Source organism: Balaenoptera ricei, chromosome 15, assembly GCF_028023285.1.
Source record: "Balaenoptera ricei isolate mBalRic1 chromosome 15, mBalRic1.hap2, whole genome shotgun sequence".
Taxonomy (NCBI): domain Eukaryota; kingdom Metazoa; phylum Chordata; class Mammalia; order Artiodactyla; family Balaenopteridae; genus Balaenoptera; species Balaenoptera ricei.
This window is the reverse complement of record NC_082653.1, coordinates 12667506-12693905: the sequence shown is the minus strand read 5'-3', so window position 1 is coordinate 12693905 and position 26400 is coordinate 12667506. Positions and strand designations below refer to the sequence as shown.

Below are 26400 nucleotides of genomic sequence, written 5' to 3'. Positions count from 1 at the left end.
TATTTCCCTGATGAGTAATGAGGCTGAGCACTTTTTCATGTTTATTGGCCATCTGGTGTCTTCCACCTGTGAAATGACTGTCCCTTGACCATTTTTCTGTTGGGTTGTCTGTCTTTTTCTTAATGATTTATAGCAGGGCTCGGCAAATGTCATCTGAAAAAGGGCCAGAGAGTAAACATTTTCAATTGTGTGGGCCATATGGTCTCTGTTACAGCTACTTAACTCAGCCCTTGAGGCATGAGAGCATCCACAGACAACACAAAAATGAATGGGCATGGCTGTGTGCCAATAAAACTTTATTTATAAAAATAGGCAGAGGGCCAAAATTGCCTATATATTTTGGATATGAGTCCTTTGCAAAGTGGATTGCAAAGATCTTCTCCTCTGTGTCTTGCCTTTTTACTCTCATCTTGGTGTCTTTTGATGAACAGAAGTTCTTAATTTTAAGGTAGTCTGATAAATCTATTTTTCCTTTATAATTATACTTTCTGTCCAATTTAAGAAATCTTTGCTTACCCCCAGATCATGAAGATAGCTTCCTATGCCTTCTTCTGGAAGCTTTATTGTTTTACCTTTCACAGTTAAATCAATAATCCATCTGAGGAAGACTTTTGTATACTGTGTGAAGTAAGGGGTCAAGACTCATTTTTCCCACTGGATATCAAACTGACCAAGCACCATTTATTGAACCTCATTGGTGCTTCTGTTGAAATTCAAATGACCGCTTACATGTATGTCTGCTTCTGGACTCACTACTCCATTCCATTAATCTTTTTCTCTGTTTTTACACCAATACTACGTTGTCTTAATTACTATAGCTATATAGTAAGCCGTGGTATCAGTAATAAAAGTCCTCCAGCTTTGTCCTTCTTCAAAACTGTCTTAGCTATTTTTGTCTCTTTCTGTTTCCATGTAAATTTTAAAATGATTTACGTACATATACACACAACCTCCCTCCTGGAATTTTTATCATAATTACATTGAAGTTCTGACCAACGTTTGATGAGAGAATGCAAAGCACTTGCTGGTGATGGGGGGTGAGGCAGGTCAGAATCAAGGACAACTAAGATTCTGGCCTGAGATCCTAGGTAAATGATGGTGCCATTTACTGGGAATGACGACGACTCGAGGAAAAGGTTTGGAGCAGGAGTTACAATGAAAATGAAGAGCCTTGTTTTAGACCCAAGTTAAGTGTAAGCTGTCTGTGACACACCCAAGGGAAGATACAGATTTAGATTTCTTCTACCTTACATACCATGTGCCAGGCATCATTCTAACCATGTTACATGTTTTATCTTAATCTATAAAAACCACCTCATGAGATGGAGACTGCTTTCATCCCCATTAACCAGACAGGAAAACAGAGGCACAAAGAGCTGACATAACTTGCCCAAGGTCACACAGCTTGCAAGCAGCAGCGTCTCTGAGTCTTTAACCACTACACGCTGCTGACGCCTCTAAGATGTTAAACAAGCAGTCGAGATACATGAGACTTAGCTCTTCTGTGTCTCAGTTTTGCCTTCTGAAGAACGGGGAGGTGCGTTTTTAAAACTCTCCCTTCCACTTCTGACATCCAAGGAGCCTCTGCTTTTGAATCAGACCAGAAGCACTCTGAGTCAGAGACCTCCCCTGACCCACAACCTGGACAGGCAGTGCCTGGCATGACCCAGGCAAAGACACGACCGTAGACAGACACCTACCAGCGTCAGGCGTTTCCTGTGACTACATCAGAGCCAGGCTGGGAGTTCCATCCACCATTGCCCAATCCCTCTGACACCTCTCAGAGCCCAGCCCTCTGGCTCCTCACCCAGAGCAGGGACGGAGGCCGCCTGCCAGGTTCTCCCAGGCGACAGATGTGCCCTCTCCTTCCAGCCAGCCCAGCTCGTTTGCAGGCCTGAGGCAGGAAACGGCCTTACAAGAGTGCGTGCGCCCTAGACGACCCACTGGGTGTCCAGTACGATCGGCATCAGCTGCTGCTGCTCCAACGGAGGAAGGGCCCACGCTAGGGTGGCTGAAGGCTGAGCAAAAGTGGCCCAGGCTGGGAGGTCACAGAGGCCTGAAGGGACATTCTGCTTTCTAAACCCCAGTGTCCTGGGAAAAGTGCCTGCTTCAGACAGCCCACAGCGGGTGGTGGGGAAGGACTAGGGGTGGACGCTGGCAGTGGCCTTGGTATTGCCGAAGGACTCTCAGGATGGCTCCAGTGAGAACAGGCAGGAAGCAAGGAGGAAGGAGAAGGGGGGGCATTGATGGGGGGATAGGAGGACATGAGACAGATGCAGACAGACTAACGGGAATAAAATATCAAATGAGAAAGAGACACACTGACCCAGCCACTCAGAGATGGTGAAAGAGGGAGATGGAGGTCTCTGACCAGAAGGGCCAAGTCCCAGAACAGGGAGGAAAGGGGGGAAGGGGAGGGGCCTGTGGCTAAAGCACCTACTATGTGCCAGGTGCTGCACCCGTGGGATCGCACCGAATTAGGAATACATCACGTGTGGAGGTAAGTTAACAGTAATAGCAGCTACTCCTTATTCTGGGCATTTACTATGTGCCAGGCACACTTAACATGTTTGCCCTTGTACATGGTACAAGATACATGATAATTCATCCTGGTTTACAGATGAGGAAACTGAAGCAAAGAGAGGCAAAGTCACAGAGCTAGAGAAATGGCTCAACAGGGATTCAACAGTAAGGAGCTTGGCTCTTAAGCAAACGCTACTGTAAGAAGGGGTTTATCAACCCCATTTTACAGATGAGAAAACTGAGGCTCAGAGAGGTCAGGCTGGAGGAGGAAGACAATGAGAAGCTTCCCCACACTCACACGGAAAGCCCATCATTCATCCTGTAGAAAGGTTCCTCACCACCACCTTAGGAGGCCAGCAGAATCAGACAAGGAAAACGAGGCTCAGACAGACAATAAGTGACAAGCCCAGAGCCACAATGGAAGTTGGAGGTGATGCTGACAGTAGGACCCAGGATCTGGACCTCCCCTCAGCCCTAACTTTTGCTAGATAAAAAAGTAAAGAAGCCTCTGGAAAGTCACCATTTCATCCCTAAAACAAAATAACAGGAAGCTTAATTCAAAAAGGGCTGCACTGGTCAGTTGTCCTCTACCTCCTCAGCGAGAAAACTGAAAGGCAAGAATTCTCTTGGTCCACCAATCTACCCACCCACTCATGCATCCAACCATCCACTCGTGCCCCTACCCCTCCGTCTCCCAACTTTCCCTCGCTCCAATCATTCATCCACCTATCCATCAACGCAACCATCCTATCAACCAACCTCCCATACCAGAGTCCAACCACCCTGGTAACTATCAACCAATCATCCTTCAACACACCCATCCAACTGATCATCCATCCACTTATCTCCAAACCTCCACCACCCACTCAGCCTCCCAATTTTATGACCATCCAACCATCCATCCATCTACCCATTCACTCAGCAAACCATACATAAAGGCTCCAACACACCTTTCATTTAAATACACCTCTCCTAGGGACTTCCACGGTAGTGCAGTGGTTAAGACTCTGCGCTCCCAGTGCAGGGGGCCTGGGTTCAATCCCTGGTCAGGGAACTAGATCCCACAACTAAGAGTCCGCATGCCACAACTAAGGAGCCCGCGAGCCATAACTAAGACCCGGCACAACCAAATAAAAATAAATAAATAAATATTTAAATAAATAAATAAATACAACCTCTGCCAGCTCATCATGTCTTCATTTCCATTTCTCCAACTACCCAAACATTCACAGATTCCCCCAACTTTCTATCTACCCCTCCATCCAGCCATCTCCTAAACCTCCAACCACCTGACTGCTCACTCATCCATCTACTCGTTCATCCATCCACGAATCAGTTCATACACACAGCCACAATCACTCCCATTCATCTCCCAAACCTGCAACTACCCATCTATCCCTCCTCCCATCTGCCCACACATCCAACCATACATACATCCGCACCAGTCTACCACTCATCCACCCATCCATTCACTCTACAAAGTTTAAGAAGCTCCAGTGAAAGACACAAAGATGACAAAGATACTATCTTTCCCTCAAAAAACTTAACAGGAGAGGACTTCCCTCCCCTCAAACCATCTACCTTTGGATCTTAGAATCACAGGATTCTGGTGGCACAAAGACTCTCCAAACTTCCATGACCGTCTCGACCTACACTGTCCACTGTGGCAGCCACAAGCCACAGGTGTCTACTGAGCACTTAAAAGGTGCCTAGTACAAATTGAGATGTGCTGTAAGTGTAACATACAGACCAGATTTTGAAGCTTTAGTGTAAATTTTTAAAAAGAATGCAAAATACCTATTTAATAAATTTTGTAAGTTGATTAAGTTGAAATAATAATATTTGGGGATATATTGGGGTAAATGAAATACGTTATTTAAATTCATTCCACCTATTTCTTTTGCTCTTTTTAACGTGACTACCAGAAAATTTTAAATAACCGATGTTCTTGGATAGTGCTGATCTAGAACAACTCCCTCAACTCGGAAGAGAAAAGGGAGGCCCAGAGAGGGAAGTGACAAGCCTATGTCAAGAGTTCAACCCAATCCCAGCCTCCTGACCCACCCAGGCAGCCCTGTCCCAGCCTCCCAGCCCACCCGGGCAGCCCTGTCCCAGTCTCCCCAGCAACTCACCTGGATTTCCGCTTGCAATAGACAAGGAGGTTGTCAAAGAGGAAGAAGGCTCTCTCCTGGATATTGCCCGCGGAGATTTTTAACAAAGTCCCTTGCAGGAGGAGCTGGGTGCAGATGTCCGTGAGGTTGGAGCCCTGGGAGAGCGATGGGGGGTTGCGGTGCATGAGCTGGCAAATCCAGGCGCTCCCTTGGGAATGCCCCCCTTCCTTCCCACAGACAGAACCTGCACCTGCCTCCCTCGCACCCCCAAAATCTCAGTGCACCACTGGAGGCACATCTGTGAGCCGACAGAAACCCAACACAACCTGATCGACGGCTTCCCTCTGGTGAGTGTGCCAGAACAACGCTGGCAGGAGCATACAGAGATGACCATTTCAGAGAACAGGGACTTGGGGCTCAGGGAGGTGAAAGGACTCACTCAGCTCACACGGCCCTAGTTGACATCTGGTTTTGTTATGGGTTTTGTTGGTTTTTTGTTTGGTTGGGTTTTTGCCTCTCTCCTCCCCTCCTTATTTATTTGTGTCTTGACTTGTTACTTTATCTCCTCCACAAGAATGCCACTTCCATAAGGACAGGAAGCGTTATCAAGCATCTATCAAGCATTTGCCACGGTATTCCCAGCACCTACTGCACTCTCTGGCACACAGTATGTGCTCAATAAATGTTTGCAGAACAGGTGACCAAGGCAATGTGAGCTCCACCAGGGGCAGAGGATTCTGAGAGCACCCTCTCTAGCTCAGGATGTGAGAATAGATGGGAACAGTTCCCAAATTCTACCTGGTCATCTATGCTAAATGACCAAGATGTTAGGTGTGCATGACGTTCACTGAACTTCCATGGGGTTCAGGGCGATGTGGTCAGGAAAGGCACCGCGGAGGAGCAAGGTGGGCCTGGGAGGATGGCGAAGATAAAGAGGCTGAGGATAGGGATAGGCAAGGTCCCTGCTGGGAGGAGTCCTCAGAGCCAGGGACCACACAGGTCCATCTGGAACTCTGGGGGCACCAAGGCAGGGGCAAAGAGAGCCCAAAGTGCTAACAGAGAGGAAGCTGGAAAGAGACCTTGGAGGGCACAGAATGCCGGCTAAGGAAGCCCCTGGAGGGTCCCCAAATCCGTGCTCCTCTTCCGTCACAGGAATGGAGTTTCAGCTGGCACATGGCTGCCCAACCACAGTCTCCACTTCCCAGCATCCCTTGCGCCAGGCATGGTCATGTGACTACATTATGGCCAGTATGCCCCACTTCTACATCATTTCCTTGAGAAAACTGCCTCCCTCCCTTTCCTCTCTTCCCTCCTCTTGCCATAGGCTGGAAGATGGCCACGGTAGTGGAATACACAGTAGCAAAGGACGGAGGAAGGCGTTGGAAGGGACCAGGGCCCAAATGGAGCAGAGGTGACCCACCCCAAGCCTGCATCACTACTGAGTAATAAACTTTTATCTCATTTAAGCCACTGAAGTCTCTCTTTCTTACAGCCGCCAACTTTAAATACTTGATGTACTTTTAAATACATCAAGATAAGGTTGGAGGCCCCATCAATAGGTGGGCAAGGGGGTGCCCCTGACATTTAGGCCCAGGGGATATTATGCAAAAGTGGCATTTTAGGGGAAACTCATTTCACCAACCTGCAGATCATGGTGAAGGGAGAAACAAAGAGACGTGATGCTATCTCTGCCTGGAAATGAACTTGGGGAGGAAAGAAGGAGAATTCTTCATAGAATCTCTTTCCCCAGATGCTCAACGCCCAGAACTGACAAGGAGTTCATACCCCAGAAAGATCTGCTAACTCAATTATTTCTGATACCCAGTATGGGAAACTGGTTTTGGCAACTCAGAAATCAGGCTGTTTTCTAACTGCCCACTACAGTCTCCCCAACTGCTGTCAGAGCTGGTTTGCTCTGTGCCCACGGGCCGGCTAGAAGCAGCAAATCCATTTGGTCAATGGTGCCAGAGACCCCCTCTGGGGCCCACTCGGGGTCCTGGGAAACCAGCTTCTTTGCAATCAAGAGCTGTGCAGCCCAGGACAGAAGCACACACCCGTTAACAGAAATCACAGCCTGGACGCTCGCGTGCCACAGGCAGGTATGTGATGCCCGCAGCACAGCGACCCAGCGAGGTAGCGCCCCTGCTGCCCTGGGGCTAGGGGATGAAGAGCCCCTTGGAGCCCCAGCGTCCTTGCAAACAGGGAGAGTGTGACTCCCTGGCTGATGAGAGTCCGTCAGTGGCCCACGGGCCACTCAGAGCACAGAGCAGCTCGACAGTTCCTTCGAGACACATGCTTCCTGTCTCCTCCACCTCACTCATGTCCACCCACCAGCCCTTCCAGGCTCCAAAGGGAGATTTTGGCTGCTTGTACAGTAAGTCTCCTACATACGAACCTTCAAGTTGCGAACTTTCAAAGATGCGAACATGTGTTTGCATGTCCAATCACGTAACTTAGTTTTCGTGTCTGGCGTTATCTGTAAAAGTTGGGTACCGGGCTTCCCTGGTGGCGCAGTGGTTAGGAATCTGCCTGCCAATGCAGGGGACACGGGTTCGAGCCCTGGTCCGGGAAGATCCCACATGCCGCGGAGCAACTAAGCCCGTGCGCCACAACTACTGAGCCTGCGCTCTAGAGCCCGTGAGCCGCAACTGCTGAGCCCACGTGCCACAACTACTGAGCCTGCGCTCTAGAGCCCGTGCTCCGCAACAAGAGAAGCCACCGCAATGAGAAGCCCGTGCACTGCAGTGAAGAGCAGCCCCTGCTCGCCTCAACTAGAGAAAGCCCACGCGCAGCAATGAAGACCCAACACAGCCAAAAATAAATAAATTAAATAAATTTAAAAAAAAAAAAAAAAGTTGGGTACCTAGGCTTTGTTGGACTCATGAACAAACTGGACTTACAAATGCACTCTTGGAACGGAACTCGTTCGTATGTAGGAGACTTACTGTATATGAACCTAGTACCTGGCCCAGCTGTAGGGCCCAAGAGCCTGGAGGTCACACAGACCTAGACCAATGTCAGGGGACAGCAGAGAAGAAGCACACCCAGCCTGGGAAGCTGCCTCCCTGGCCTTGGCCAAGGACCACCCAGCAAACTGCATCTGAAATGCCAAGGACACTACAGGGGGAGGCCCCTTCCACCCCAGGCCTGCTACGAAGCCCGGCTGACACTCGGTTTCCCCGGAATCCTTGAACCCAGGTCAGGGGTGGTGCTAAGGATCAGATACACAGGGAAGAGGCTGAGCACCAAGGCGTCCACCAGTCAGGGCTGGAGTCCTCCTTCAGACAGTGCAGAACTGAAGTGGTGACATCCAGAGAAGATGACAAAAGCTAACACAGGCAGAGGGCTTTCCACCCACCAACTCCCGTTCTAAGGATCTTACAAAACTCTGTTAATCCTTACAACTCTCATTTTACAGATGAGGAAGCTGAGGCACAGAGCAGTGAAGGGACTTGTTCAAGGTCATAGAGTTGGTCAGTGAGTGAGCTGGGACCTGAACCCAGACAGGTGGTCCCACCATCCTATCCACTCACCTCTACTACCCTGTGCTGCCTCCTAGAAGGTAACCTGAAGGTTTTCTTATGCAGTTGTTGGTCTAGAGCAGGGGTCTTCGAAGGGGTGAGAGCACAAGGCATCCCAGGGAGGGTGGGAAGAACATACAAGAACTTCTATTTATGGTCCTTCTTTTTAATGGTCTTATGTTTCCTCACCCCTATTTCCTTCTGTCCCTCGTGGGTGAGTGCAGTTGATGGTCTCTTAAAGCAGGGCTTCCAGAGCCAGCAAGAGTGGTGTGTTCTATTTCTTTCTTATTAAGAACATGCACTTCTTTTTATGACCGTGAGCTTCTCACGAAAGTCTGCGGGGCCCACGTCCGGAGTGTCCCTCTGCAGGAGGGTCAGCCCACACTGGTATGAGCCCTAGGCAAAGTTGCATGATGTTTTCTCATCTAAAAAAAATGAAGAAAGAAATCCTGCTTTGCTGCTACGGCTCCTCCTGACGTTTATTGAGCGTTTACTCTGATCTAATAAAGAAAGCACCGTTCTGAGCGCTTTGCATGTATCCACTCCCTGAATCCTCAAGTGACCCGTGGGGCATCCTGCCATTAGCCAGACTGTACAGATGAGGAAACTGAGGCAAAGGTACCCCATCAAGCAGACGGGGTGGGCTCATACACTCACATCCACAGTATTGCGACATACTCCCATTTACTTGTGCTCAGTAAAATGGATTTATGGATTAACTTATCCGGTTTTAACTAAACCAGTCCCACAACTAAAAAGGACAACTGGCTTACAGAGGATCAGGCCAAAAAACAAAAACAAAAAACCCCCAGAGATTGGAGATCAAACTAATGATGCAAGCCCAAGCGCATAGCAAGAAAGTGGCCAAGAAGGAAAGACTCCCCCTCCTCCAGAAATAAGTCCCTTGTCAGCCATATTCCAAGAGACATGACAGCCCTCTAATCAGATTGGCAAGAGGTCAAACAAATAGATTAGAAAGGATCAAGGAGAGAATCAGAAATCAGGATTTGCAACCACCATCATTCACTGTGAACTACACCTGTAAGTCATACTGTCCCCTAAGGTTCTAACTACTGAGGGCATGAAGCTATTACAAGCAGCTTCACTGTTAAACATTATTTTTTCTAGCTAGAACGTATTATTTTCCCAAGCCACCTTGAGGATTAAACTTAAAAACCTTTCTACTATTCAGAAAACCATTTCACATTTTCCAAAGAACATTCGTGTTCTACCCTTCGCTTGACCCTCACAATGACGCCAGGAGATAACTTCAGAGATGGTATTTCTGAAATTAGACAAGTAGGGGAAAATGAGGCCAGGAGAGTAGGACAAACTTGCGTAAGGCAGGATAATCTGTAAGTTAAAAGGCTGGGGGCTTCCCTGGTGGCGCAGTGGTTAAGAATCCGCCTACCAATGCAGGGGACACAGGTTTGAGCCCTGGTCCGGGAAGATCTCACATGCCGCAGAGCAACTAAGCCTGTGTGCCACAACTACTGAGCCTGTGCTCTAGAGCCCGCAAGCCACAACTATTGAGCCCATGTGCCACAACTACTGAAGCCCACGTGCCTAGAGCCCGTGCTCCACAACAAGAGAAGCCACCGCAATGAGAAGCGTGTGCACCGCAACAAAGAGTAGCCCCTGCTTGCCGCAACTAGAGAAAGCCCACGTGCAGCAACGAAGACCCAATGCAGCCAAAAATAAATTAATTAATTAAATAAACTAAAAAAAAAAAAAAAGGCTGGGCCCCAAAGCCAAGACCCTGCACCTCAGTTTTCTCATCTGTAAAATAGGGATAACAACTGCCCTGTCTTCTAGTGTTGAAAATGTGTAATAGGTGCTCAATAAATTGCCAGCAATTCTTATTCTAGGTCACTTTATTTCCTACTGTACCCAGCGACAGAGATCAAAATAAGGGCCACTCTCAAATTGCAGATATTTCAAGGTCAACAAGGGCCCCAAAGACCCTTAGTTCCTATTTCCCTAGGCCCTTACCAGGAGGCATCTGGAAATCACTTCTGCTCTGGTTGCCAAATTGCTTGCTTAATACTCTCTTCACAGGGGCTCACGTGAGAAATTTCCCTTCTAGCTGGATGCCAGGAAACTCTCTGTCACCCAGAAGAATTGCTCAGCTTGTTCCTTTTTTGACAATGAACGTTAAGTAACTTAGGTGTCCTGCTCTTTTTACCTTGGCTGCCAGGAAGCTCAAAGCCCAAACAGGCAGATGTTTAAATGTGTCCACTCTATGTGCTCTTTAGGTTAGCATATTTGCTGAGAGTGGCCAAGTGACGCACTTCTGGCCCATGAGTTGGAAAGGGGCTTCTGGGAAAGGTTTTCCTCCACTAGGGAGGAGAGCTCCCCCTCACTGCCCTGGCTGAGCCCCTGTCTCCTCCTGCTTTGGAACACATGATGCCTGGAGCTGCTGCCATCATGGAACCATAGAGGGGAAGGCTGAGAGGATCACAAGAAACCAAATCAGAGCTCTGACATCATGAAGGTGAAATGTGATTCCTTAGAGGACACATCCTGACACAATTTTCAGGTGCAGGAACAGAAACCAAGCTATGCATTTTAAGCAGAAAGAAATGGGGGCCTTATCCAATCCTTGGAGGGGTTAGAAGAGCCTAGAATCACAGCTGCCAGAAAACCAAGAACACTGTAGAACTGGCCCTCCAGGGGAGCCACTGCCTCTGCTCCAACTGGGGAAAAGGAGAATCAGACCACCACCTGCCCGAGCTGATATTCTAGGGAAACGCTGCCCAAGCTGCTTCCAGGCCCTCAGAAGCTGTTGCCTTGACTATCAGCTACAAAGCCACCCCATCCTGCTAGATACACACCAACAACAACACAGTGGATGCCCTTCCTCTTGACACTCAGAAGCTGGAAACCGGGCCCTCTGCAAATGCTATCACAGAAAGCCAAACACAACCACGGCTGTGCTTCGCTGCAAAAACAGCACAAAGGTAGCCTCCGTCCCACTCCTGCTTTCCAAATCTCGAGCAGCTGGATCTGATCTTGGCCAATCATATCCCGAACCTGAGCTACAAAGGAGTCTGAGAAATGCAACTATTTGTTCTCCAGCCTCAGCCGGGCAGGAAGGCCAGGCAGAGGAGAGTGGGTACATGACAAACACTAACCCACAACACCCACCTCCTCCAGAACACAGGCCCCTCCCCCCTGCAGCCATACCCTCAACCTCATAGCTATACAGTCTCATTTAGGACTCCCCAACACAGGGAGATGAAGTGGAAATCCCAAATGTAGCAAGTGCCAGAAAATCCAAAGGGTCTAAGCCAGATGATTCAGAGAATTATGTGTCCAAGAGTTTTTCCTCTTTAGTCTTAATCTCCCATTCCAGCTGTACTTACTCGGATATTGACTTTTTTATTTATTCAGATTTTCCCATTTCATTCTGAAGATTTTTTAGGACAGCTCTAATAATTTAAGGAAGACACAACAGAAGATCTCAAGAATCCCATCCCTTGATAATCATCATAGTAATATCCATACCTATCACTTATTGAGTACCGACTATATGCAGGTATAGATAAGGAAACCAAAGTTCAGAGAAGTTGAGACACTTGCCTACAGTTACCCAGTAAGGGAGTGTCAACGCCAGAATTCTATCCTGGAGTGAACCCTTAAAAGCTACCCTTGACCTTGGCATCCAAAGCTCAAGGGACACCAGGCAGGCAGGCAACATGTGAAGGAGAGTGACTGGGGAGTGGTGGGGATGGAGGAAAACTAGAGGCTCCAGAGGCTGTCACCATGGAAAATGGGGACCCAGTGTTACCAATTTTTTAAGAGAAACTTTAAATCTAGACTTTTATGTGGACCTAATTGAAAAATAATTAAACTTCTTTTTTTTTTTTTTTTTGCAAACACCATGGAGGACAAACAAAATATGCTACAGGCCAAATCTGGTGCCCAGACCACAGTCTGAACCCAAGTTGTGCACCCCCCCGGGCCCGTCCCCAGCCCAGAAGTTTCCTCCTGTCCCAGACACACCTCCCAGCCTTCGATGTGCGACTGCAGCTGCTCCAGGGCCTCCAGCTTCTCCATCTGCCTCTTGGTCTCGTTGATGTTGGAACAGACGGTCTTCATGGCCTGCAGGGCACTCTGGACCGCGGGGTGGTCGGGGTGCTTGCCGGGGGTCCTCTTGGCGAGTTCCTAGGGTAGAGGAGAGGGCAGGAATGAGGGACGTCAACCCAGAGGGCACCAAACAGCCTCCAGGACACCCGGGCCTGAACCAAGTCCCAGCTCTACTCCAGACAAACTGTGTGATCTGGAGCTGGAGAACATCACTCATTCATTCATTCATTCATTCATTTAATAAATGTCCCCTGAGCAGCTCCTCCACAACAGGAAGTGTTCTAGAGTCTGCGGACAAATTTGTTAATAAAACAGAAAAATTCCTCATCTGGTGGCTACTACATTCTAATAAAGGAGGTGGGCCAAAATAAAGAAAAATCAGTGACAAATATTACAAAAGACACATCAGAACGAGGGGCTAGAAGGTCTTGGGAAAGGAGGTGTTCTTTCAAATAGGGAGGTCAAGGAAGCCCCTCTGAGGGGGTGACATTTGAACAGAGAGTCTGGATAAAGCAAGGGAGAGAGTCCTGCAAAAATCTGGGGGAAGGGCATGCCTGGTAACGGGAACAGCAAACGCAAAGGGGCATGGTGGGAGCGTATGGGGTCTGTAAGGGAAACAGCCAGGAGGCAGTGTGGCTGGAGGAGAGTAAATGCGAGAGAGAAGGAGAAAGAAAGAGACAGAGACAGAGACAGAGACAGAGACAGAGAGAGACCGGTCGGCCAGAGAGGTGGCCATAGACACTGCCTCTCCCTAGCCCCCAGTTTTTCTCATCTGTAAAATGGGTATAAAGAACCCCTTGCCTTCACAGGGACGTGGAGGAAACATGTAAAGAGGACAAAGAGGCCAGTCGGGGGCTTAATCTGCAAGCCCCTCCCCCACTGTTTCTCACTCTCCTCTTGCACCTCACCACCGGCACAGGCTGGGACACTCTAAAGGTCAGGCCGGTCTTAATCAGAGGGTTTCAGCCCCATAGTAAGTGTGATGAGAAAGGAACTGAGACAGCAGAGACCAGCTGGGCCTCAAGATATCAGAGAAGATTTTCAGGCCGCGTCACTCAACTGACAGGACCACGCCGGCAGAGATAAGTTTCTCTAATCATCTGGCCCTGACATGCCCAGATGTTCCAGTATCTCTCCATCTCTCTGCTCCCTCAAAAATCACAGATATGACGCTCCAGTGGGCTGGTTCCCAGTACAGTCTCACATGGGTTCCAGGGCTAGCTCCGCCCCTGGGCGGCTGGATGACCTTGGGCCTCTGTGGCTGGGTGACCTTGGGCCAGATGCCCTCCATGCCAAGCCTCAGGTTCATCAACTGAAAACCAGTGACGTGGGGGAGGATGGTGACGATGAGCCTTTACTCTGTGCCTGGGAGGTAGGTTCTGTTATTATCCATTTAACAGAGGAGGAGATGGAGGCTCCGCGGGATGGTTCAAAGTCTCCAAGAAGTAAGAGGAGGAAAGTGGATTTGAACCCAGCCATCTGGTTCTGCTCGTGGTCATGGTGAGGGGTAAATCAGACACTGCAGGAAAAGCAGCTCCGGGGGAAAGTACAGCCTCGTAAGCACTCAGTCTACGCTGGCCATTATAAGTCCTGCCTCCGTAGGACAATACACGTTAGCAGGGCCCGCAAGCAGCAACGGGCCAGGCAGGTGTTGTTCTGAGAACGCCCTGCGGATCACCAGCTCCAAAAATAGGTCTTCTCTAGTCACTTCATTTCTTCTCTGCCTGAATATGAACAGCCTCTTTTCTGGAGAGCGGATCCTAATGGCCCGAGGACCAGATGTTCTGTTACATCAGGACCCTGTGGGTTTGCTGAGCACCTGCCTTGGGCCCAGGGACAGACCAGAAAGGAAGCAAGGGGTGGGGAAGAATGGAGCCCTCTCTCTGGAGGCAACTGAGCTGGGAAAGGTGCTCCCAGGGAAGGGGGAGGGAGGAAGGAAGGGAGGAAGGGGGGTGGGCACAAACAACAGCCCGAAGTGGTGAAAGTGCTCATGATAAATCAGAGAAGGGGAAGGACAGTGTGGCCGGAAAGGCTTCAAGGAGGAAGTAAGACAGAGGCAGGCGGGTCACTGAGGGTTGAGCTTTTTGTACAAAGGGGACGTATTTCCATTCACTCCTCACTCAACAAACACAGACTGAGCAACAGGTATGTGCCGGAGCACCGGGGTCTGGACGGAGACTGAGACGACCCTCAGGAAGCCCACAGTCAAGAGAACAGTCCAAAAGTTGAGTGTTACCACTAACAGTAATAATAAGAGCTAGCATTTAGTGAGTGCTTACACTCTTTCTGAGCTCACTCAGTCCTCACATCAACCCTATGAGGTAGTTATTATTATCCTCATTTGACAGACTTGAGAACTGAGGCACAGAGAGGTCAGGTCATCTGCCTGAGGTCACGGAGCAGACTTGAGCCTAACCAGTCTGGCTCTGAGGTTAGCGCTCTGAACATCTATACTATTTATAACCTTTCAGGTAGTTAAATAGGAATACTTTCCTCTCTGGTAAATATAATTTATATTATTGATTAAGTGCTAGGTGAAAAATCAGGCAAGTGAAGGGACAGAGAGTGAGGGAGGTGCAGTGGTCCGAGAAGGTCTCTCTGAGGAGAAGGGCCTCAGGGTGGAGACCTGAATGAAGTAAGGGCACAGGCTATACACACATCTGTGGGAACAGCACTCCAGGCAAGAGAAGAGCACAATCAAAGGCCCTGAGGCAGTGAGAAACAGCAAGGAGGCCAGGGAAGCTGCAGCAGAGTGAGCAAGGAGAAGGATGGGTGATGAGGTCGGAGGCACACATCAAACACAGATGAGGTAAGGCCTGGGTGTGGTCTCTGGGTTTCATCCCAAGAGCCATGGGGAGGTGATGGGGGGTTATAAGCTGAGGCCTAACGCCATCCAATTTATTTAGCCTTTAAAAAACCCCTCTGACTGCCAAGTGGAAGATGTACTGGAGGGAACATAAAGTGAATGTAAAAGCAGGAAGACTGGCTAGTGGCTACTGCAATGGGCCAGGCAAGAGAAGCTCAAGACTGGAACCAGGAAGCTCTGTGCCCCATTCATCCAACCAGTGAGGCCTCCTGTGTACCTGGCCTCAGGCTGGGCCCTCTTTTAGGGACACAGATGACACAGACACTGGCCCAACTCTCCTGGAGCTGACGGCCTGTTTGGAGACATGTCCACAGATAAAACTACAATAGAAGCCTGTGACCTATGGTGGGGAATTCAGTTGAACTCCCCAAAGCACCCCCAGCCCCGTGCTCCAATATAAGTAATTTTGAGCATCTGAACCTCTGTCAAGCCAGCCAAGGCACGAAAGTGGAGTGTACCCAGCCAGCTCCCTGTTTCTTCCGAGTGAGCAGTGACAGAGGCTCAACCCGCCAAAGCAGATCCAGCATCCTCTCCTTCTAAAAGCAGGGGGTCAAATGAAAGCCTGCGGACCAAGTTCAACCCACCACCTGTTGCAATAAACGAAGCTTTACGCTCAGTCATTTCCCCGCTGTCCTCACTTCTTTGTAGCCACATCATCAGAGTGGAATCGTCGCGACAGAGACCATACGGCCTGTGAAGCCTGTAATATTTACTATCTGGTCCTTTAAAGGAGAAGCTTGCTGACCCCTGGTCAAAAGCAACAGAACAGATTCTTAGCTGAGCACAAGGCCACCCGGAATAAAGGCAGCATTCCCGTCCACCTGGACACAGGTTCTGATCTCTGGGGTGTGTGCAGCTTCCGTTTTCCTTGCCCGTCTCCCCTTTCCCTGGGCTGGAACGTGGACACGGTGTGAACATCTGAGAACCCAGGGGTGGAAGAACATAAACCCTGGACTGCCTTGTACAGAAATAAAATTACACGTTAAGTCACTGTTATTTCGGGTCTCCGTCACTGTAGCTAAAATATATCCTGATACATGTGACAGATGAGGAAGCTGAGGTGGACCGAGAGGCGAGGTCACTTGTCCAAGGTCGAAGATTGCTAAGGGGTGGAGCCAAAATTCAAACCCATGCAACGGAAGTCCAGAGCCCACGTTTTTAACCGCTACTCCATGCTTCTCCAGCCTGTGTCCCTGGGACCCTACCTCCTCCCACCTCCATCCACAAGTGCGAAGCCCTCAGCTCTCTTATTCTTGAGACTAAGAGCTTTAGGGCCTGTCACACCCTGGGAGGCACTGCCACCACATCCCAAACCCCTGTAAGTTGGAATTTCAGCGATCCTCCACTGATGGGTTCCCTGAGGGGCTGCCAACACCCAGTAGCTAGTAAAAATGAGAAAAAGCTTATTTCCCTCTTCCGTCTGGCTGCTTCCACCTCTCCTCCTGCCTGAGATCACTGCTGGGCGTGGAGAACTGAAACTGAGCAGGACCTTCTGGCTAGGTTCCTGGCTGGGCCGAAACTGAGGGGAAGGTATTGGCTTTGGTGTCTTGGTTCACAAGGGAGTGTTGACTCTGCTCTGCCCAGCCACAAACTCAGGGTCCATTCCTGCCTCTGGGCCTTTGCACTTGCTGTGCCCTTTACTGGCATACTCTTTCTCCAAATCGTAAGAGGTGGTACAGTACTGGCATAAGGATAGGCATATAGGTCAATGGAAAAGAAGTGAGAGTCCAGAAATAAATCCTTACATCTACAGTCACTAAATTTTTAACAAGGTGCTAAGACAATTAAATGGGGAAAGGACAGTCTTTTCAACAAATGCTGCTGGGAAAACTGGGTATCCACATGCAAAAAAATAAAATTGGACCCCTTCCTCACACTATACACAAACATTAACTCAAAGTGGATCATAGGGACTTCCCTGGTGGCATAGTGGTTAAGAATCCGCCTGCCAATGCAGGGGACACAGGTTCGATCCCTGGTCCGGGAAGATCTCACATGCCATGGAGCAACTAAGCCCGTGTGCCACAACTACTGAGCTCGCGTGCCACAACTACTGAGCCCGCGTGCCACAACTCCTGATGCCCACACGCCTAGAGTCCGTGCTCCACAACGAGAAGCCACCGCAATGAGAAGCCTGCGTACCATAACAAAGAGTAGCCCTCTTTCGCCGCAACTAAAAGAAAGTCCACACACAGCAACAAGGACCCAACGCAGCCAAAAATTTAATTAATTAATTGATTGATTGATTAAAAAAAAAGACAACTCAATTAAAAAATAAGCAAAGGATTTAAACAGACATTTCTCCAAAGACGATACACAAATGGCCAATAAGCTCATGAAAAGATGCTCAATATCATTAGTCATTACAGAAATGCAAAACAAAACCACAATGAGATACCACTTCACACCCCCAAGAATGGCTATAATCAAAAAGACAAACAATAACAAGTGTTCTTGAGGATGTAGAGAAACTGGAATCCTCATACATTGCAGGAGAAAATATAAAATGGTGCAGCAGCTTTGGAAAAGAGTTTGGCAATTTCCTAATGACAGCTGGATTTAGCCACACCCGAAACCATCTAGCCACATACTTTTCAGTTACATGGGCTCATTTTTTTCTTTTTTTATTAAGCCTGTTTGAGCTAGTTTTTCCATCCCTTGTAATTGAAAGAGTCTCTACTGCTTCACAATCCCAGAGAGACTGCAAGAATTTGGAATCCCAAAGGTGTCCCCCGTCAGTCCCAGACAAGCATAAAATATGGGTATCTTCAAAATTAATGGAAGCTTGAGCTGCGCTAACAAAGGCCTCACATGCAAAAGGAGGGAGGTGAGGAGGCTCCTGCCCAATTCAGAACTTAACACACTGTCTTAATAAGTTACAACAGAGTCAAGTTCAAAAGAGACAGACTATGGGGTTGAAAACCCTGGAATCCATATCCAAGGTGGAATAGCTACATGAACTTACAGGGCTTGGCCCAGAGAACAGTATTTCTGGAAGGAACCCAAAAGCTGCTTGTTAAGAATCTTGGGAGAACCACGTAACTAAGAAGAAACCCTCTGGCTCTGTAAGACCTCAGAGGGTCCAAGTGGACCAAGTGTGCACATCTGTGAAATGGGATCACAATCAGATCCTAAGGTTGTTGTGTGGATCGAATGGAATGATGAATGTTAAAGTGTTGGTAATCAGTAAGGACACAATATTTATCATCATAATTATTTCTATACTAATCATAGCTGTTACATTTACTATTATTTCTAGCAATAATAACAGTAAAAGCTGTAGTCATAGTAGTAATCATAATAGCTAGCATTTGCACTTACTAAGTGTACCAAGCACTGTTCCAAACTTCAGTTTCATAAGTCATTTCATCCTCAAACCATCCCAAAGAGGTAGGTACTGTTTTTATCTTCACTCTACAGGTGAGGAGATTGAGGCACAAAGAAGCAAGGCCTCTTGCCCAAGGCCACAGAGCCAGAAAGCAGGACCTGGTAGACGTCTCACCACACCCACAGGCCCCTCCAGAAACAGTACCAGTAGGGCGTGAACACGCCCAAAAGTAGGCTCTTAGAACAAACACGAAACATCTGAGCAGGGGCAGGCCCTGGGTATTCCTTAAAAACACTGAGGGCAGAGAAGGGAGGGGGTGTGCAGGGGTCACCCAGTAAATCAGCAGCGGAAGCCCCTCTAGAGCCAGGCTGGGTAACCTTTCCCCAACATCCGTCCTGCCAGCCCCGTGTGGTTTCGCAAGCAGGGCTCGAGGTGAGGGCTTCCTGGAAGAGAGGATGTCAGAGCAGAGGAACCCACCGCTTCCGCTCCCCTCCCATCACATTTACCAAAAGGGTGCCCGCTGGTGTCCGCTCTGTGCGGCCCCATCGTGTCCCCGGAGGTGTGGGCACTGGGCCTCAAACTCCAGGCCAAACCGGGCATCAAGGAAACGTGGCTGCAGCCAACTCCCCCTTTCTTGCTCAGCTTTGCTTGAGATTCAGAAAAGGACCAGGAGAAAAACACAGGGCCCAGAGGCAGAGGAAGAGAGGGGTGCAGAGGACGAGACAGGGAGGCGATGGGACCCAGGTTTTCCCCTGTCCTCTCTCCCGTCCTGGAGTCCAAGAGGGGCCACTCCTGGCCACCTCCCAGGGCGTGTTCAAGAGCCTTCCATCTCCCAGCCGTAGCTACCGGCTCAAGGAGAGCATAGTGGGGAACTCCCTGGCAGTCCAGTGGTTAGGACTCCATGCTTTCACTGCTACGGGTGTGGGTTTGATCCCTGTGGGACCCGAGCTGACCCAACGAGCCCTGGGACATTCGGGAAAGACACGCTCCCTTCTCCCTTGGTAGCCGTGCTGATCAGACACAGGCCTGAGGTTGCTGGAGGCCCATGTTGCCACCATGAGAAGGGAGCCTCCCAGGAATAAAGCTGACACAGAGGAAATCTGAGCCAGGAGATGGGAAGAGACTGATTCTCAATGGCATCATTTGAGCTCCTGGATGCAGCCATAAGAAGATGGATCCATAAAACCACAGAGTGAAAACACAGCTGGATCTGTCACTGGAAGAAGTGACAATACCCATTACTTGCTGTGACTTGGGGTTCCTGGAGGCTCAAAAGGAGACATGGGGTTAGAAAGTCATGCTGTCTTCTCTACAAAGAGAAAAAGGCAGCCTTGAGGATGGGAATGTCACCAGTGGGGGCTGGATCCCACGGAGCACACCCACTTTCTGGAGACACCTCACCCAGCTCCAGGAGGGGCTGATCCTGCACCAGCTGTGGCTCTGTCCACAGACCTCTGCCCAAGGCACCACCATCAAAGCTCAGGAAGCCAAGCTCTGATCTCGTTATCAAAACTTCCTGGTATTTCAGTTCTGGGTCCCTGCATGCCCTGTCTAGGGTGACAGCAAGATGCAAATGAAGAGGCACTAGCAAGACCCACCACCACTTGAAAGAAGAAGAAAAAGAAAAAAGAAAAGAAAAGAAAAAAAAAAACGAGAAACGAAAATCATCTGTAAGTCCATGAAAACCCAGAACTGAAAAGCTGCTCAGCATGGTAAAGAAAACCTCCGTGCATGCCAACTATATGAAATATATTTCATGCCAATGTATTTCCGATTTTAACAATTCCAGCCCCTGCTGCAGGTTGAAAACTGTAGCCCCTTGGATTAGGAATTAATGGGGGAAAGGAAATAATGCTCATGGGTCTTAAAAACTCCTTCCTTCCACTTGGAGAGATGGGGGGAGACAGCAGGAAGAGGGCTCAGTTCTGGGAGTTCACATTCTGGCTTTGACGAGGACATGCTACGTGACCTTGGGCAAGTCTCATCCCCTTTCCGAGCCTTGGTCTCCTGGCTACGCAATGCATGACTGGATCAGAGCCTGGGTCACAATCCGGACGCTGCAGGCCAAATGCTATTGCCAGGCTCTCTCAGCAAAGCAGAAGTTCTAGCCACCTTTGGTCTGTGTTTCCACCAGACAACGGCAATTGGCTGACCTGACTGGTGGCCACCCCCATAGACGGAACATGTGTACTATATAGTCTGTTAGAATCCCCATCCCAACCCACTGGGTTACATCCAATCTACTCACTCACTTCTTTCACCTGCCCTGCAGGCACCCATGTTTGACACCCTGGGTTGGTGTCTACTGACATTCAGTGGTGGGGCTCCAACATGCAGTGACTCTATATCCAACTTCCAAAGGAGGTCCTAGCACACCTTACTGCAAAAGTCTACATCCTGCACTCCCAATTCCAGGTTCTATAGAGGAGAGGGTAAAATTGGGAGAGATAATGATGGTGGTAATGGTAGTTTTAAATTCCAATTTAGTAGAAGAAAAAAAAGAAAGAAAGGAAGGAAGGGGGGGAGGGAAGGAGAAAGGAAGGAAGAAAACAAGAGTAACTAAACCAAAAAAACTAAAACTATCCAAAATAAATCAAGAAAGGGGGAAAAAAAGAAGCATTAAAAAAAAAGAGGACAAATAAAAAAATTTTATAAAGGTGGTAGAAACAAGATCAAATATATCAATAAATAAATATAAGTAGACTAAATAAACTCTCCTGTTCAAAGATAGAGACTGACAGGACAGATTTTAAAACTTTAACTTCATACTGCTTACAAAAGAAGTATCTAAAATCTAAGGGTACGATACAGATGGCCAACAAACACATGAAAAGATGCTCAACGTCACTAATTATTAGAGAAATGCAAATAAAATTATAATGAGGTATCACCTCACACCGGTCAGAATGGCCATCATCAAAAAATCTACAAACAATAAATGCTGGAGACGGTGTGGAGAAAAGGGAACCCTCTTACGCTGTTGGTGGGAAGGTATCAATAAACTGATACAGCCACTAAGGAGAACAGTATGGAGGTTCGTTAAAAAACTAAAGACGGAACTACCAGAACTACTGTATGACCCAGCAATCCCACTCCTCGGCATGTACCTGGAGAAAAACATAATTCAAAAAGATACATGCACCCCAATGTTCACTGCAGCGCTATTTACAATAGCCAGGACATGGAAGCAACCTAAGTGTGCATCAACAGAAGAATGAATAAAGAGGATGTGGTACATATATACAATGGAATATTATTCAACCATAACAAGGAACGAAATTGTGCAATTTGCAGAGACGTGGATGGACCTAGAGACTGTCGTACAGAGTGAAGTAAGTCAGAAAGAGAAAGACAAATATCGTACAATATCGCTTACATGCGGAATCTAGAAAAATGACAGAGATGAACTTATCTGCAAAGCAGAAATAGAGACACAGACGTAGAGAACAGATGTACGGGTATGGGGAGGGGGGTGGCAGGGGGAAAGGAGGGGTGGGATGAATTGGGAGATTGGGATTGACATATATACACTACTATGTATAAAATAAATAACTAATGAGAATCTACTGTATAGCACAGGGAACTCTACTCAGTGCTCTGTGGCGACCTAAATGGGAAGGAAATCCAAAAAAGAGGGGATATATGTATACATATAGCTGATTCACTTTGCTGCACAGCAGAAACTAACACAACATTGTAAAGCAACTATACTCCAATAAAAATTAATTTTAAAAAAATCTAAGGGTACAGAATTGTTAATAGTAAGAGGATGAAATAAGATATATCATGAAAAGACTAATCAGAAGAAACCTATGGTAGCTTATTAATACTGAACAAAACAGACTTTGAGACAATAAAAATAGCTCATACTTACTAGGCACTTATAAGCCCTTTATAGGTATTATTTCATTTAATCTTCACAATAACCAATGATAAGGCACTATTTGACATAGGAGCAGACTGAGGCACAGAGAGTTTGTCATTTCTCAAAGAGGTAATACTAGTAAGAGGAGGAGTTGGGATCAATAAAAATAAAAATCATTACATTATTAGAGTAGCTAACATTTACCAAGCATGACTGACTATACCTAGTAAAATGCAAAGTGCTCTCATGGGTTTTCTCAGGCATTGTCTCATTGATCTTTGCAGCAAGCCTGGGAGGGAGCGACTTTACAGATAGGGTAATGGGGGCACAGAGAGGTTCAGCAACTTGCCCTTAGTCACACAGCTAAGAAGAGGTGGAGCTGGATTTTCAAACTTAGACTCTTAACCATCACGCAGAGCGTGGCAGAAAGCAGAATGCAGGCAGGACTCCGAGGAAGAGTGGTCTGGGAGGGCCCCTAGTAAGATCAGGAATCGGAGCTTGGCTTTGAAAGGGAGAGGAGAGAGCAGGTCCCCCACCCTGAGGGAGTCGAGCAGCCCGAGGCTATTGCTGCTCACCACACGGAAAGAGCCTGAATTGGGGCTGGTGCAGTCAGAGGTGCTGAAGCATCTGTGGGCAAGGTGTCAGCGCTCAGCCCAAGAGGCAAGATGCAGGGCGGGCACTGTGGTTGGGGGGAAGACGAGAGCGGGGGCAAAGGGGGCCACAGAAAAGAGACCTGTGACTTCCTGTGCCTTCTCGGCAAGACGGTAACAATGCCAGATCGCCAGCAGATTAGGAACTCACTTCGTAACATCAGGGTCAGAGAAAAATTCCAAAGAGATGACCTGAGGTAGCCAGAATGAAGAGAAAGAACTCTGGCAAATCAACACAAAAGACAACTACCCAACAGAAAATGAGCAAATGACGCGAAGAGGCAGTTCTCATAAAATGCCTCTGTCTCCACTGCCACCACCCTGGTCCAGTCACCTCCTGCCTGGACCACTCGTATCAATGCCTCCCTGGTCTCCCCGCCCCTCGCCTCCACCCTCATCACCCCACAGTCCCTTCTCCACAAACAGCCTGAGAGATCCCGTGAGAACTAAGATCCTGTCCCTCCTCTGCTCAAAGCCTTCCCACGGTGCCCACCTCACTCAGAGCAGACAAAGACCCCACAAGGCCCCACATAATCTGGGCCCATCACCTCTCTAACCTCACTCCCCGACTCTCTCCCTCAGGGCCTCCCCTCTGGTCACACGGGCCTCCTCACTGTTCCTCATATGCACTCCTGCCTCAGGGCCTTTGCACTGGCTCTTCCCTCTGTCTGGAAGACTCTTCCCCCAGGTACCTATAGGGCCCCGTTCCTCACCTCCTTGAGGTCTTGGCACAAATGTCACTTTCTCCATCCATCACTCCTGGACCTTACTAACCCTCATATTTTTTTTTCCATAGTATTCATGCCATCTAAACAAGTATATACATTTCCTATTCATTCATTTGTTGTCTGTTTCTACCCCCCCCAGTAGAATGTCAGACCACAGAAGAAGGGGTTTGGGCAGTTTTTGTTCACTTTGTATCTCCAGCACCTACTATAATGCCTGACATATAATAGCTGCTCAATAAATGGTTGGTAAATGCATGAATGGCTCCAAAAACCCTAGACACTGCAGCACCCACTGTGGCTCTCCTCCTGGAGATAATCAGGAAGACGGAAAGAGATTTGTTAAGAAAGTACTAGTCTCACGGTGTGATTCACTGTGCTTGGTGTTATGTTCTCCCCTCTCCCACCACCCACCCCACGTAAAGTTTCCTCCTGTGCCACCTAAAATCCTTTGGTGAGCTGTGAGCGGTACACATCCCACACTCTGGGAAACACACCACTCCCCAGTCATCCTCCTGCACCAAGAACTGATGCCGACACCTCCTTAGTGATGGACCACGGGCCATCCCCAGGGGCACCACACTCCTGACGGCCAAGGAGACAGACGTGACAACCAAATGGCAAGGTCCTCACATTGTGTGTAGGTGACAGCTGCATCACCCATAGACAGACGTGGGAGGTGCAGAAGACACCGGAGCCTATGCAGGGTCCCGAGGCTATACCCTGAGCAGAGATCCTGCAAAAGCATCCCTGACACAACCCCTCTGCAGCTGCTGTCCCAGAAGATGGTTCCCAGGACGTGCCCAGTTTGGGCCCAGAATGTTTGATCTGGCCATTTACGGAGATGAGGACGAGGCGGTAGGTGGGAGGGGAGACAGGTCTGGGGGAAGGGGAGAGCCGAGCATTTGGTTTGGGATATGCTAGGTAGAAGGTGCCTGTGAGACTTTCAAGCGGAGAAGTCAAGTGGGCAGGAGAACAAGACCAGGTTTAGGCGAGAGGTCCAGGCTGGAAGTCATCGGACAGAGACGGGGTCTAAAGCCATGGGAATGTCCACCTAGAAACTTCTACGTGGATGTTCACAGCAGCATTATTCATAATCTCCAGAAAGTGGAAACAACCCAAGCGCCCATCAACTGATGAACGGATAAACAAAACATGGTATACCCACACAATGGAATATTATTCCGCCACAGAAAGGAATAAAGTGGTGATGTATACTACAACATGGATGAACCTTGAAAACACTGCGCTAAGTGAAAGAAGCCAGACACAAAAAGCTACATATTATATGATTTCACTCATATGAAATGCCCAGAGTAGGCAAATTCACAGAGACAGAAAGTAGATGAGTGCTTGCCGGGGGCTGCAGGGAGGAGGGAAAAGGGAAGTGACTGTTCGTGGATCCAGAGTTTCTCTTGGGGGTGACGCAAATGTTCTAAAATTACTGTGGTGATGGTTGCACGACTTTGGAATATACTTTAAAAGGGGGGTGGGGCATGGAATGGATGAGGCCACCGCAGGTGCAAATCTGGATAGAAAAAAGGCCCATGGACTGAGCCCACCTACACTTGGAGGCCTGGAAGGTGAGGAATCAGCAAAGGAGACTGAAAGGAAGGGGTCAGAGAGGCAAGAGACAAAGGGAACAGGGGACTGGAGGGGAAGCTGCCCCTTTAGACACATGTGCCCCTCCTGTTTGCCCTCTGCCGGCCTCAACCCGCTTCCATTACATACCAGGCCCTTGTGGGTCCAGTCCGAGACTGAAGCTCCAAGAGACAGGCACCGGGTCTGTCTTGCTCACGACTGTGGCCCTGAGCCGTGCCAGCAGCTGGTGCGCACGCCAGTGAGATCTGCACGTCACCAGGCAATAACTAAAAGGGTCCATGACAGTGGGTCTCCCCTCGGGCACTTGCCATTTGAGCACCAGGGGCATCACCCCAAACCTGAATCATTTTCTGGGAAACGGTGATGGAAAACTCAGCAAAGCCTGAAAATGCCAACTGGCTATCCCAGACCTGGGCCGAAGGCTGAAATAGAATGTTCCGGCTATTCTTAGGCAATGTTTCAAGTTCAGCTTTTTGGGGCTATTCCCAAAGAGACTTTCATTTTCGCCTCGTCCCCCTTCCCACCCAGGCTCCTTGACCCTTTTCGCCTACTCAATTCAAAGTTCAGCTCAAACAAGGGGGCTCAGAAGGCCACAGGGACATCTGTGAGGGCGTCAGAATCGGAGGGGGTGTGGGCAGGACTGAGGGTTCGGGCTCAGCTGCCCCAAGCTCATAGGATCATCTTTGAAAATCCACTGGAAAATGTGACAGAAAAAAGGAACTCAGGAGGGGTACGTAGAGTTCCCCTCAATCCCAGCTGTTTTCTGATGCAAACATTCCAGCTGTGGGTGCCAAAGGCCAGGACACTCTGAGCAATTCTGTCGGGCGGGAGCATGGCATGTCCCCACAGGAATCTCAGGCCCTGCTGGCAGGTGTCCCAGTGCTCTCTGAGCCCCGGATAAACACAGCTGGAGATGGAGGAAACGGGACGTGTAAACAGCCATTTGGTCTGGAGGAAAACTCACAGCTCCGCTTCCTCATTGTTTCCTGTGGGCAGTTACTCCTCCATCAATTGCCAGCGGGCTCTGTCTCTCTCTCTCTCTGCTCTCCTGGGAATCCAGAGCCCAGGAATCTCACCGGGCCAGACTGTGGTCCCTGGGGCTGAGCAGGCCTCAGAAACA

General features: G+C 48.8%; 1 protein-coding gene across 3 annotated transcripts in view; it reads right to left on the bottom strand.

Moving 5' to 3' along the window:
• The window catches only part of PREX1 (phosphatidylinositol-3,4,5-trisphosphate dependent Rac exchange factor 1), a 192513-nt gene that overhangs the window by 64369 nt on the left and 101744 nt on the right, over positions 1-26400 (bottom strand). For all 3 annotated transcript variants that reach the window (XM_059896182.1, XM_059896185.1, XM_059896184.1), the window contains exons 6-7: positions 12161-12322; positions 4656-4789 (exon numbers count right to left, since the gene is read on the bottom strand). In XM_059896182.1, coding sequence (XP_059752165.1) covers positions 4656-4789; positions 12161-12322 — 296 coding nt within the window. The remainder of the gene's footprint in view (positions 1-4655; positions 4790-12160; positions 12323-26400) is intronic.